Below are 14,301 nucleotides of genomic sequence, written 5' to 3'. Positions count from 1 at the left end.
TGTAGAGAATCCAGGAGTGAAGTTGTGCCCGGGAAGAAGAGAGGGGTGGAGGGAAGGTGTTCTGAGATTTGATTTTATTTCTCATTACCCTACTCTGGTTGATTTGTAATAAATTGAGTTAATTTTCCCCAAGCTGAGTCTGTTTTGCCTATGATGGTAATTGGTGAGTGATCTCTCCCTGTCCTTATCTTGACCCACAAGCCCTTTGTTATATGTTGTCTCCCCTGTCCAGCTGAGGAGGGGGAGTGATAGAAAGGCTTTGGTGGGCACCTGGCGTCCAGCCAGGGTCAACCCACTACATCAGTGAAAGTTTAGCTACTGCATATTCAGCATTTTTTTACTCTCTGTTGCTTTTAGCCTCCAAGTTCTCAGTTTTCAGCAGAGCATTTTGTTGTTAGTGCACAGCCTTGCATTTCATAGTCATACCTGTTCCTCCATTTCTATTTTTGCTCTGTGAAGATCATCTGCTAACAATTAAATAACCTCTAGGTGACCCAGTGAAATGGATCATTACTTTCAGTGTTTAAAAATTTGCATCAGTTCCAGTTTTATTTTATAGTTTAGTGGTCAACCACTGGATTTCAATAGACTTCTGGAAGACAGTGGAAAGAACTCCCTTGAATCATGTCTTCTGTCAGTGTAACATCTTGCATATTACAATATTGCCAGCTGTAGGAGGTAAAAAAAAGCACGAACCAGTGCCAAAATATGGTAAGATTATTTTTTTTATTTAAAGAAATTCAATAGAGTACTTTTTCTAGTCAGTATTTTTTCACTTACTGCTTTCACAGCTTCCTTGAAAATAAAATAAAACCCAGTAATGCAGTTATACTAAACATGAAAAAAAGGAAGCTATTCATTTAGAATGGGAAGAGATAAACAAAATGTAACGGTTTTAATACAACAGACTGTATATTGAAAGAGTATTGCATCTATACTCATTTTAAGATGAACCTACGTATTTGTTGGAAGTGAGTAAAAGTCTTGAATCATAGCCTCAATATAAAATTGGGTTTGTTAACAATAGTACATAGCACTAAGTATTTTATTACTCATTTTATTACCTGTCAGGTACTGGCTATTTGTGCTTAATGACGCTCATGATTACACAGCACAGTAATTGGTTAAGAGTTTTGTGCAGAGATGGAAAACAATTGCTAAAAGCAATTGAGATATTACTGCAGTATGACACATTATGGTGATTCTCACCCTCTACTGCACTCTTGTGAGACCCCACCTGGAGTACTGCCTCCAGCTCTGGGGCTCCCAACATAAGAAGGATGTGGACCTGTTGGAGCGAGTCCAGAGGAGGGCCACAAAGATGATCAGAGGGCTGGAGCATGTCTCCTATGAAGACAGGCTGAGAGAGTTGGGGTTGTTCAGCCTGGAGAATGCTTTAGGGAGACCTTACAGCAGCCTTCCAGTACCTAAAGGGGGCGTACAAGAAAGCCAGAGAGGAACTTTTTACAAGGGCATGTAGTGATAGGACCAGGGATAGTGGCTTTAAACTGGAAGAGGGTAGATTGAGATTAGATGTAAGGAAGAAGTTCTTCAGTGTGAGGGTGGTGAGGCACTGGAACAGGTTGCCCAGAGAGGCTGTGGCTGCCCCATCCCTGGAAGTGTTCAAGGCCAGGTTGGATGGGGCTTTGAGCAACCTGGTCTAGTGGAAGGTGTCCCTGCCCATGGCAGGGGGGGTTGGAACTAGGGGATCTTTAAAGGTCCCTTCCAACCCAAATCATTCTATGATTCTATGATCATAGAATGCTTTCAGCAGGTTTGCCAAGGACTGCTGAAAGGAGTGCAAACAGTTGGTGCCCCTCTGAGGAGCATAAAATATCTGGGAGAAGATCTCCTGCAGGTCTGCAGTGCTCAGGCTGAGAGCAGCCATGCCTGGAGGGATTTTGAGATCAGGGGTTACCCAAAGCCATAAAACATCTCAGCAAAATGATTTGTCACTCGTCAACAGGGTGGGAGAAATATCACAACTGCACTTGAGATAAGGCACTTGGCTGTTTTCAGTTGGGTTACCTCTGGCAGATAATGACACCTTTTACTGCTTGCAGTGCAAACCTGTTCAGTACTGCAGTGCTTTCTGGGTGTTAATGGATTTGCTCTTCCCCAAATGCGCTTGGGAGATGGGTGGGTGGGAAGACCTCCTCATTTCTCAGGTCTAAAACTTGCTGCACACAGTGCAAGAGCGTAGCAAGGTGATACTCAGCTTTTCCCTATGGGCAAGTGTAAAAGAGATGTCAGCCTTGGTGCATAAGGGACCTCAGCCTGTAGGTTTTTTTGGCTCCCCTACCCCCTTGGGATGCAACGTGCATCCAAGAGAGTGGTTGTCACACAGCAGAGCTTTCCAGCACCCACAGCCCCTTGTGTCCTTGCTGCAGCCCTTCTTCTTGATGCCCGTGACACAGACCTGTAGTCCAGCATCCTATTCCCCAGCTCCCAGTCTGTCTCTCCAGGGTCCCGAATGGCAGTGCTAGCTGGAATAGCTGTAGCAGTAGGGCTTGGGCTGTTTGACCCCTATTTGCCCTGTTTTGCCAGTTTAGCATTTCAAAGGAACATTTGCCTCTCCTGGCCATGTTAATGAGATAACAAACAGGTCTGCGTTCCCTAACACAAATTTCATTGATATTCATTGGCCTCCCATGAGACCTACACTGCTCCTTCCTCAGTTTTCTATCCATAAAATACTTCCTTTACTGAGAGTGATTTTCAGCGTAAGTCCACAGGAGTTGGTGGGCTTTTGGCTACTTTGTTAATCCAGGCAAGAGATTTCTACAACAACAGTTGTCCTATGGTTTCTGGTCTGCACTTTGAATTTTTGGTGGTTTATGGTAGAATTCTTCAGTTTAGATTTGGGAAAACATCCCCAAGAAAATTAGTCCCCACAGTACTACTGATTTAGTAAGCTTAAGAATATCCTTGCAATGGAGAAACAGAAAAATAATGTGAATAAAACCTAGTTGATGGACATAAGCAAAGAGGGCTTGTTCTTCAGTGAAAAGTACATTGGTTCTTTTGGGGATCCACACAGTAGTATCACAGAGATCTTGACTTGCATGCATTTGTCCCATATGTGCATCCCAGCTCATCCATACATGAGTGAGAAGCACAATTCTATTTGACTTCCTTATAGAGGAGGAGAACTGTGAGTTCCTGAGTTCTGACAGCTTCAGCCCAGAAAGCAATCAGCTAGAGCGAAACAGGCAGACTTCCACTTTCCTTATGACTAGGGGCAGGTGAAATAATAACTTGCCTGCCTTTTGTGTTTTCATCTTCATAAAACACGGGTTTATGCTTTCCAGCGAGACAGAAGCTCTCAAGGTTCAAATGCGCAGGCAGTTGGAAGTATTATTCATATTTGCACACATTTTGATTAAAAGTGAAGTGAAAGTGAAATGGCTTGGCAGGCAGGGAGGTTAGCCACTTCACAGCTTCCTGTGGACGTGAGGAGAAAGTATTGTTAGATCTGTAACCTTGCAAGATACTGAGTTTTCCTGCTTCTTGAAAAAGAGAGGCGAACAAATATTGTTCTAATTTGGTGATACTGTTAGACTACCCTCACACGTGGGTACACCACAGCCCAAAGAGAAAAGTGGAGGGGAGTCAGCAGTCCACCAAACACATTCCTTTCCCTTACAGGGTCAAACCCTAGAAAAATGCCACCATAAACCTTCCAAAACTTGATATAAAAGTTATCTAAAGATCATACTTACGTTCACTGTTTTACCAGATCAACATTATGCTGTGTTGTTTTAAATGAAGACCAGATAGAGGCTCAGATTATACTCCTTTGAGGTTTAAAAATCCCAACTTTGGTTTTGCAAGTGGTCTCTAGTTTTATGACAGATCAATAGAAACACACAGATCTAATTTCCTCTGCAGTCTAGAGTACTCACAAGGGAGGCTGTGGGTCTGCATTTCTGGCCTGAATTTGTGGGCTGAAAGAGTGTCTCCAAGAGACGTCATTTTGATTTCATCCTAGACCCTGAGCCATGCTTGTGTGTGTTCCCCAGAGCTTGCTTTGACCCCTGCCAGTGTTGGTAAGGTGTTAGGAGTATTGGGGATGTCCCTGTGCATGCTCGGTTGCGGGCTCAGTGACCTTATTACTTTTGAATTTATAAAAAAGGGCTTCACAAAAGAGGCAGCCCCAGTGTTTTATTTAAAGCCACAGGGGCGCTGGTGAACTGTCACTTCTTTGGAAGCTTTAGGCTCTCCTCCGCAGTGCACCAAGAGGTGGTTTATCTGATACCCCTCTATCTGGCTCTGCAACCTGGCATCTCCTCACGTTGACTACGTGGCTGTGGGCAGAACAGTGGAGATAAACACAGTGATGAGAACTGATATCAGGAGCTGCTTTGAAGACACCCTCTCTAACCCTATTTCAGATGGTAGAATTCCTTCTCTGCCGCAGCTACCAACACAGAAATATCTTCATCCTATTACCAGTATGACCCCATGTTTTAAAGGGTATTTCAGCTCCTGTGAATATCAAATAACAGAACTAAGTGATTGCAGAGCTGGAGCATAAATAGAAAGAGGAACAGGCAGCAGTGAACCGCTGACACTTCAGCTGAGACTTGGCAAGCCCAGATGGAAATGCTTGTCCCAGCAATACACATCGCATTTGCAGAGTACCTTCACGATCGCCTCTCTGTACAAAGTTTATATCGTCACTGACCCTTTTTTCTTCTGACAGTGCAAAGGCAAAAGTTTAGTATAAAGGACATTTCATGTAGTTCTCTATTTTCCTGGGTGTGTACATATCCACAAATGCCGCTATAGGCTCACTTATTTTGTAATGAATTGGGTCTGCAGCTGACCTGTGAGTTTTAACTCTCAGTGGGAATTATGCTTCTAAGTCACTGAGACACTTTGGAAAGTGCCATCTTTTAGAAAGATGCCTGTCTACTGTGCTGTAGACAGGTCATATGCTTACATTCAGAAAATAGCCAAACTTAGTGACCTCTGGGAGGATACAAAACTGTTCTGTTTCCAACAGAAAGGGGCAATTCTACCTGCTGGTGGAAGACCTGTGATGTCTTTTGAGAAGAGGTGTGGAAAACCCATGCTCTTTAGCCACCATGAATTGTCCTCATCTTTGGCAAGATATTTTTTTCTGTCCATATATGTTTGTCACAAAGGAGGTCGTGACTTGCTTTACTTGGAAATAAGTAAATCCTTCTCTGACAGAAGTTTAAAATATATGAAACTTGTGAATTAATTTGTAGATGGCAGAAACCACCTGCAATGCTTTTTCCCTCTGCATATCACTGTTAATTTTCAAGGGATCTAATATGGTTTTGTCCACAGTTTACCTTAAGGTGATAAAAACGTAGTAGTGCAATGCATGCTGACTGGCAGTGCTCAAGCTGGGATAGTCCCTGAAACCAAGAGTATATGCTAAAGTGAGGTGTAACGCAGCAGTAACCTGTGGGCATGCTGGAACTCAGCAGCAGCAGTTGAGCACTCTGGGGCAGGACATGCTTTCTGCCATGACTAATTACAACATCAGTGTATATTGTTAAGTAATTAGTAAATTCTGCTAAGAAGCGCCATTTTAAATGGTCTCTTCACTGGTGTTTTGTTCTTCCCTTAAAAAAAAAAGTTGTTCTATAATGATGTATTCTGTCATATAGATGATGTATATCTCTCATATATATGATATATAATATATGCCATTTTACATGATATATACAAATATATCATACAAATATTATATATCATTTGTATATATGCAATTTATTTGTATATATCATAAATATACAAATATGTATGCACACATATCTATATATCTATGGCTTGGCTTCACCAAGCTCAAGTCTTGCCTGACCAGCCTAGTGGCCTTCTATGGTGGAATGACTACATCAGTAGACAAGGCAAGAGCTACAGATGTCATCTAGCTGGACATCTGTATGGCCTTTGACATGGTCCCCCACAACATCCTTCTCTCTAAATTGGAGAGATACAGATTTGATGGGTGGACTGTTCAGTGGATGAGGAATTGGTTGGATGGTCACATCCAGAGGGTGGTGGTCAACGGCTCAACGTCCAGATGGAGATCAGTGTCTAGTGGTGTCCTTCAGGGGTCCATATTGGGACCAGTACTGCTTAATATCTTCATCAGTGACAGTGGGATCGAGTGCACCCTCAGCAAGTGTGCAGATGACACCAAGCTGAGTGGTGCGGCTGACACGTCTGAGGGATGGGATGCCACCCAGAGGGACCTGGACAAGCTTGAGAAGTGGGCCCATGTGAACCTCATGAGGTTCAACAAGGCCAAGTGCAAGGTCCTACACCTGGGTTGGGATAATCCCCAGTATCAATACAGGCTGGGGGATGAAGCGATTGAGAGCAGCCCTGTGGAGAAGGACTTGGGGGTACTGGTGGATGAAAAGCGGGACATGAGCCGGCAATGTGTGCTTGCAGCCCGGAAAGCCAACCGTATCCTGGGCTGCATCAAAAGAAGCATGGCCAACAGGTCGAGGGAGGTGATTCTGCCCTTCTACTCTGCTCTTGTAAGACCCCACCTGGAGTACTGCATCCAGCTCTGGGGCCCCCAACATAAGAAGGACGTGCACTTGTTGGAGCGGGTCCAGAGGAGGGCCACAAGGATGATCAGAGGACTGGGGCACCTCTTCTATGAAGACAGGCTGAGAGAGTTGGGGTTGTTCAGCCTGGAGAAGAGAAGGCTCCAGGGAGGCCTTATTGCGGCCTTCCAGTACCTAGAGGGAGCTTATAAGAAAGATGGAGACTTTTTAGTAGAGCCTGTTGCGATAGGACAAGGGGTAATGGTTTTAAACTACAAGAGCGTAGATTCAGACTAGATATAAGAATTTTTTTACAGTGAGGGTGGTGAAACACTGGAACAGGTTGCCCCAAGAGGTGGTAGATGCCCTGTCCCTGGAAACATTCAAGGTCAGGTTGGATGGGGCTCTGAGCAGCCTGATTTAGTTGAAGGTGTCCGTGCTCATTGCAGGGGGATTGGACTAGGTGACCTTTAAAGGTCCCTTCCAATGGAAATTATTCTGTGATTCCATGATTCTATGATACATGCATATGTGTGTGTATGATTGCTTCAGGAAGGTTAAAAGTGGTGAATGAGTGGAGCACAATATGACAGTCTTCATATCACGTTTCCTATCGGGTGTCAGGAACCTACCTGTTCCCTGCACATTTTTACTGAGCCTTGCTGGGATAAACAGGGACTATAAAGGATGTACTAGGAAATGGTAGATGAATTATTCAGAAAATTACCAAGAAGAGCAGGAGGCTTTTTGTCCTTTCATGCATAGAAATCAGGACTGAATGGTGCTCTGCAAGATCTGTGTTAGCCAGGCACAAACTACTAGACTTAACAGAGGGAAATAGCTGGGTGAGATATTTGGATCATGGTCCAGTTAGTGACATCATTACTGTCTTCAGCCAGCAGGCTGGCCTTTTCTGGGGCTTAAAAGGAAAGCTAGACTCTTGTGCAGGCATTGCCTTTGCAAAATCCTTAACCATTGGTTCAGAAAAAGATGCAAGAAACTTCAAAATGCATAGTTTCCCTGGTGGAAAACAAAATGCAATTTTCATGTAGCTGCAAGAGCGATTTCTTCCCAAGTTCGTGCCTGACTCTTCATTTCTGGGTGAAGATTCTGATTTTTCAATTTTCATGACTTTTCTGACAGTTGGCAAAGAAAATGCCTAATGGCCTCTCAACAAATAACATTGTTCCTGATTAACTCTGAGCGTGTTTACTGCAAAGCAGGAGCACTGTGTTCCAGGTTAGCCCGTTCCACGCTATGCTGCAGGAAGATACTTCTATTTGGAGCAAGAGTCCCTACATGTTGTTAATTAGGAGCAACTCCTGTTTAGACAAGCCCCCAAGAAAACTGTTCCAGCATGCATGCTTGCAAATACGGACTGTCTTTATTTGTTGTAGGTATGAATAAGAGCCATGGATATCAATTTGTAAATATTAAAGGGTTGCATATGCCTGTTACAGTTCACAGGCAATTGCTCAAATGCTTTAGTTCTTATGTTGTTTTCTGCAGGTGGGGAGACTGTAGCCGCAAGTGCAAAATCTGGCAGGTAATCTTGAATAATATATGGAATTACATTCGGATGATGTATTGGTGTACACAAGATTGTTTTCTGGTGTTAAGAGATCAAGTTGTAGAAAGAGGGACAGCTTTTCAAAGGCTTGTTGAATCAAGGTGTCCTCCCCATCACCCCTTGTTTTTCACCCTCTGTCTTCTCCCCTTCTCCCCTCAAACTGGTCAGGGTTTGTCAGTGAGCTAATTCTCCTAAGCAGCTCTTGAGAAAAACTTCTTCTAGCGAGAGAAATGTGACTGGTGTCAAGTTAGATCTTATCCAGTCATCATGCAGACTAGCTGACGAAAAGTGATTAACATTACTTAAAGGGAAAACATCAAGGTTTTTTGGTGAGAAGCCTGTTTCCCAATGCCAAGGGATAAAGAATTTACCACTTCACTTGAGCGTTGGTTCCAGTATATAATTGCATTCACCACTACATTTTTTTCATTTTTGTCCCATTTGATTTGGCTCCTGATAAATATTTCTGAACACGGACACTTTTTTAGAATTCCTGCCTAAACTTTCGATTTGCATACTGCAATATATGCTTAATAACTTTACCTGAGGCATTTATATTTGTAGTTTACACTAGGTACAATTTCAATTTATTGAGCTACTTCTCCTCTATACAGCCTGATTTTTAGCAGGTTTGTAGAGGTGCGGGAGCCCTGACAGACAGAACAGCACACACCACCAGGAAGAAAATCTGAATTCCCTTTCTGTTCTTTATTCCAAATAAATAAGCCTGGACAGAATTCAGTACGGATACAATTGCTATAGACTGCAGAAAAAGTTCCTACTTCCATTTGGAAATTGTGGATAAATTTGTTTTTTCAGGTTTCTTGAGGCTTATGTGATCATGCTCTGTTTGACTTAATGATTTTGTAACCTTTTAGCAAATTTGCATCCACTTTAGCAAGTGGGTGGAGATCATTAAGATAATGAAATTTCTATGAGTTTTATGAATATAGGCAAAAAGGTACAGTGAGAGACCCTATAAATGCTCTGAGTGAGGAAAAAGGTTGTAGTTGGAACCCATGTCTTTTGACATGACAGAGAACTTGAAATATTTATAAGCCCACCAACCACAGGAGAGCCTTCAGTCAGAATGTAAGACATAAATACTCATTTCTGGGGCTCTTGGCTACTGGCTTGTTTGTGGAACACCAGACCAGTCCTGGCACACTCCTACACAATGTTTGGACAAAGGATTTCATAGAAGCGGGTTTCCGTTTTGTATCAGATGAACTCTGTCCATTTAGACTTACAGTGATGACTGAAAGCTGGGTCGAGCCGTCTGCATATGTATTATATGCTAGTTTTGTTCTTGCAGATTATCGTGCAACATAAGACTGGCTGAACTTTAACAGAACCTGGAATATATTTTAAATGTAAAGGTCCATCAGACATACTGATAATTGCATGTTCTATAATTAAAACTGTGTAGGCTTTTCTTTCTAAGTATGGCAACAGCTGTTAGAGCACATCTGGAAAATATGCTTTAAGCAAAGGTATTTTAGCTCAGAGAATTTCACAATGCATGGGATATTACCAGCACTTCTTTCCAGAATACTGATCTGATTTATCAGTATTTTTAATATAAAAGTCTTCTTTTTTTTATGATGTTTGCAAAGCTGGTTTTGAATTCATATCACAGATTGGCCATTCCAGTGTAGTTCAAGGCTAAGTGCTACAAAATAAAACCATTGCTTTGCTACTATTTTTAGGTAGAAGCCTACGTAGGCCTTGTCTAATGCCCTAATAATATTTTCTTCACTGATTTCAGCCAAGTATTTTCCCTTTCTTTTATTCTAAAAAGAAATAACTGTTTCATACTGGAATCAGATTGAGAGGAAAATTGGTTGAACTCCTGCTCTGTGCTTCCTGAGGCTCATGTTAATGCCCTTTTGCGCTATCTCCCTCTCTAGAAAATATAGTTGTACCCCCTACAGTTATTGTAGCATTACTCAGAACTTCTTTGAAGTTAGTGAGGTTGTTTACAAGGTAGGATCATGGCCACTTGGAAATGAACAGCAATATTTCTGTTTGTGATAGGAGCCCAAGCATGGTGGTTTCTATGCTTTGTTCAGAACTGCTGTATAGACATGGCACTACAAAACGAGTATGGTTAAAATTATGAATTAAAATGGAAACATTAAAAACTTTAAAAACCTCCATCCATTAATTTATTGATAATGTTACTTATTTTTGGGGGGCGGGGAGGGGGAAATGACTAAAAGTAAAGATGCAGAACTTCAGAACCTGTACTAACAAGGTAATACTCTAATCAAGATCTTGCATTCTGACCCAAGCATCTCTAAACCAGCCAACCAACTTGTTTTCAAAATGATGGGGGAGATTTTGCAGATAGGTAGCATTTACCAACAGTTCCCCAAGTGAGAAATCAGTTCTCCTTTATTTGGCGTAGGAGGCAACTTTTTTATGCTAGATAACATTGTGTTGGAACAGCTTTGCGCCTGAATTTTAAATCATACATGCTTTGCTTGTTGTGCAGCTGGAGGCAAAATGCAGTTACCCAAGGAAGAAAGTACAGCTAAAAAAATGAATGAGTTTAAAAAAAGAAAAAAATCTACAGCAGTGATACCACAAAATAAAAGAGTAACATGGAATGTGTTAGTGGCAATGTGGGAAAATTAATTCCAAATTATTGACAGTTTAATTGACCTGCAGGAAATATTTTAATGGGCTTAGTATGCTGTGCTGTTCTTCATTTTTTAATCTTTTCCACTGGGCAGAAAACCAGTTTTTCCGAGTATGGGGTTTAAAATTGTAACAAATGGTTGCTGTGGATTGCCTTGTGGTCAGATGCCAGCAGTGGACGGGTGACCAAGTCTCCTCCTCTTCCATCCAACACCTGCAAAGCCCGTCCTGTGAGCAGGGCTTGGGTGCCTCTTCTCCACTCTTGTCCCAATCTTGCTAGTTACAGAGGCTCTTTGCAATTGATATTCACAAGGCGATTTGACCCCCAGGCTCCGACTGCATGAAGAAAAGGTCATTAAAGATCGACGTCACCACCTCAAAACATACCCGAACTGCTTTGTTGCCAAAGAGCTGATCGACTGGCTGATTGACCATAAAGAGGCCTCTGACCGAGAGACGGCAATAAAACTGGTGCAGAAATTACTGGATCACAGCATTATCCACCATGGTAAGTGCAATATCGGCTGCTAAAAAGTTCTAAACTAAATTTTATTGACTGCTGTGCAACAAAGGGAAATACCACTCCTGTTCTTCAGCCAAGTACAGGAGAGGTAGAATCCTTTCCCTGCCAGAAAGGGAGCATCTCCCTTGAACTGTGCTGCTCCGCAAGGTCCCCTATGTCTCGAGGGACACCGAGAGGCTGAAGAGGTGTGGAGTGACATTCCCCATGTCAGTGCAGGGAGGGGGAAGTCACTGGAGACTGTGCTGTTGCTTCCTTGCCTCCAAAGCAGCCCCAGCTGGATCCTGTCCCCTCTCGTCCCGCTGCCCTCACCTCCCTGCTCCCCAGAGCACATTTTTCCAGCTGAAAAACCCATCTGAAAAATCAGCCGGCAAAAAAACGTCATTTTTCTCACGTGGATTAGTTCTCCGGCCCTGTCCCTCACACCAGCTGCACAAACATTAGTGCTGGTACAGCTGCAAGAAGGTTAGTGGTCTGGCTGTGCCCTGATTAATTTTCTCCTAAACTTGTTGTCTATTTGAGATCTGTTCCTTTCAGCTTCTTGAATACCAATTTACACTGATGAAAAGGAGACTGCCAACTCAGTGGTACCATTTAGTTGCCTTTTAGTACACAAAAAGGCTAGGAAGCACACAAAGAAGATCCAAGCCCTTGATTTCAAACATATAGTATTACCCATTTCAAAAAGGCAAAATGTACCATTTGTTTCTTTTTTAAGAGAAAACTGAGCGACTGTGAACAGACAAATGTTGACTTTATGCAGGGGTCACTGTATGTGCAGCAATACTGCTGCTATCTGCAATACATTAACAACACCTTAATTAAAGTAAGAAATGCACATATTGAATGAGTGCCACTTCTACAGCTTCTACTTGGCTATTAAATTAAAATTCTGGGTTGTTATGGAAACTGCAACTCATGGTAGATAGTTAAAGAATAAAGTAATTATAGGGTATTCAAATCTGACTACTTAATCCTCTATTGAGAAAATGTCAGTGAAGAGTTGCGTGGATGCCTAAGTGACTTAATTTAATTGAGCAATAGATGTTTTATTGCTGAATGCTTGTTTAAAGCTTTAACAACCGTCAAATGTTTTCTACCTCAGGATCCAATTGCATGCTGTAACTTCCATACACATTTTATATATATATATGTGTGCATATATTACACATAGTGCAGGTGGTTCTTGAAAATGTTCATGTATTGCACTCAAATCTAAAAAAATAGTTTGTGAAGTGAGCTAGGGTAAATTCAGAGAGGTTCAGTCAGGTTCTGCAGGACGCTCAGAGCATCCTTGGGGTAACAGTTCCTGCTCCTGTAGTGCAGAAGTTGAGCCCATGTATGTGGCCTGCCAACTCTGCTAGGAGCAGCTTGGTTGGGATATCTTTCCCATTAATTTATGCCCTCGCTGGAGCTCTGTTCTGCATTTACAAGAGCCCATCGTCAGCTGCTGTCTTATAAACATTATTTAGCATTTCTCAGTGTGCTCCTGTTGTACCTACCATTTGCTAGCTGGTATGGCGGAGCAATTGAGACAATTTTAAGAGGGCAGAAGGCTGTGATTTTAACTGTTTCTGCAGCAAATCTCAGGCTTCCTATGGCATTGCTCAACTGATAAAAGTAGCTTTAAGAAGTTTGCCAATCCTTAAATTATTGGGTGTTCTACACTGGTAGCCTTTTAAACAAACAAGCTAACAGACTGTTTTCATGAAAAGGTTTTCCAGATATATAGCAGATGGATGCTTTTTTGCTCTTTATGTTCACAGTAATACTCACAAAACTGATGAATGCCTATCCCCCTCACCTAAAAATGTGGTTGCCTATCTGAAAGTTTTCTCCAGCCTTTCATCAGTTATTAGAACTGAATAAAGGTGTATACTCAGAAATACAGGGGGTTAGGCTCCATATGTGCTTGCTTTGAAGTTGAGCAGGTGATACCTGCTAGATGGATCCTCAACTCCTCAACATCTATGTGAAGATTTTTTAATTTTATTTTATATTTCAGTCTGTGATGAGCATAAGGAATTCAAGGATGTCAAACTGTTCTATCGCTTCCGAAAAGATGATGGGACATTTCCGCTGGACAATGAGGTGAAGGTGTTCATGAGAGGACAAAGACTGTATGAAAAGTATGTTGCATTCAGTATCCATAATGTGTTGATAATAGTACCACGGGAGGCAAATTATACTTGTTTATCTATTTTTGAATAGTCAGAGGCTTTCAAATCATGCAGGAATGGGTCTGGGTAATCCCGTGACTTTAGTTGGTAACTCTTCTCTGTCTTTCCCATTTCTTTTTTACTTTTCTACCATATTCACTTGTAGCTTTCTTTAAAATGAAATAGCATTTTCTGATGTTCTGGGTAGTCCTATATGAGAACCCAATGTAAATCCAAGTCCTTGCACTCTATTCTGTAAAAATAATTACTAAAGGATGATTTGTCATGTAAAACTGGAATTACAAGACCTAAAACGTTAGTACATGAAAATGCACTGAACAAGTGGCTACATATCTGTTGAGAGTCCATATCCACAGCTTCACCAGGAGGTATGATTTTAAATAATAGGTGAAATTAATCTTCAGTGTTCCATTCTGCAAAGCTTCTACATCAGAAAGGTTATATTAAAAGTAGTTTAAAAAAAAAAAACCATCCAAGAGCATCTAATTAAGATTCGAAACAGATGATTACGCTGAGATACTGAATATCCCACTGGATTACTTCTGTCAAATAACTAGGCAGCTTAACCATACTTCCCAATCTATAATTAATGACATTTTTATTCAGGATGTAGAGATTGTGACACGCTACTTTCAAGCAGAGAGAATAAAATGCATGTTGGCATATGCTACAAACTAATGCAAAAGTTGTGATGTGCTATTTACCAAAAAGCTGGAAGTACTGCTCTAGACTGAATCCCACCCACTCTCCTGCTTGGTTAGAGCAGAGGTGTGCAGCAGCTGGGAGAGATGCTGTGTTTTCTGGCTGGAGTAATTTTGTTTCCCTCTTAGAATAAAGCACTCAGAAAAATCC

General features: G+C 41.8%; 1 protein-coding gene across 1 annotated transcript in view; it reads left to right on the top strand.

Annotated features, from left to right (window-relative positions):
• The window catches only part of DEPTOR (DEP domain containing MTOR-interacting protein), a 77,941-nt gene that overhangs the window by 19,364 nt on the left and 44,276 nt on the right, over positions 1-14,301 (top strand). Inside the window, exons 2-3 of the mRNA XM_010576970.1 lie at positions 11,079-11,257; positions 13,275-13,398. Of these exons, the coding sequence (XP_010575272.1) occupies positions 11,079-11,257; positions 13,275-13,398 (303 nt within the window). The remainder of the gene's footprint in view (positions 1-11,078; positions 11,258-13,274; positions 13,399-14,301) is intronic.

Source organism: Haliaeetus leucocephalus, unplaced genomic scaffold (genome assembly GCF_000737465.1).
Source record: "Haliaeetus leucocephalus isolate CR32 unplaced genomic scaffold, Haliaeetus_leucocephalus-4.0 Scaffold555, whole genome shotgun sequence".
Classification (NCBI taxonomy): domain Eukaryota; kingdom Metazoa; phylum Chordata; class Aves; order Accipitriformes; family Accipitridae; genus Haliaeetus; species Haliaeetus leucocephalus.
Note: the sequence above shows the minus strand (reverse complement) of the source record. Positions and strands in the feature narration are given on the sequence as shown.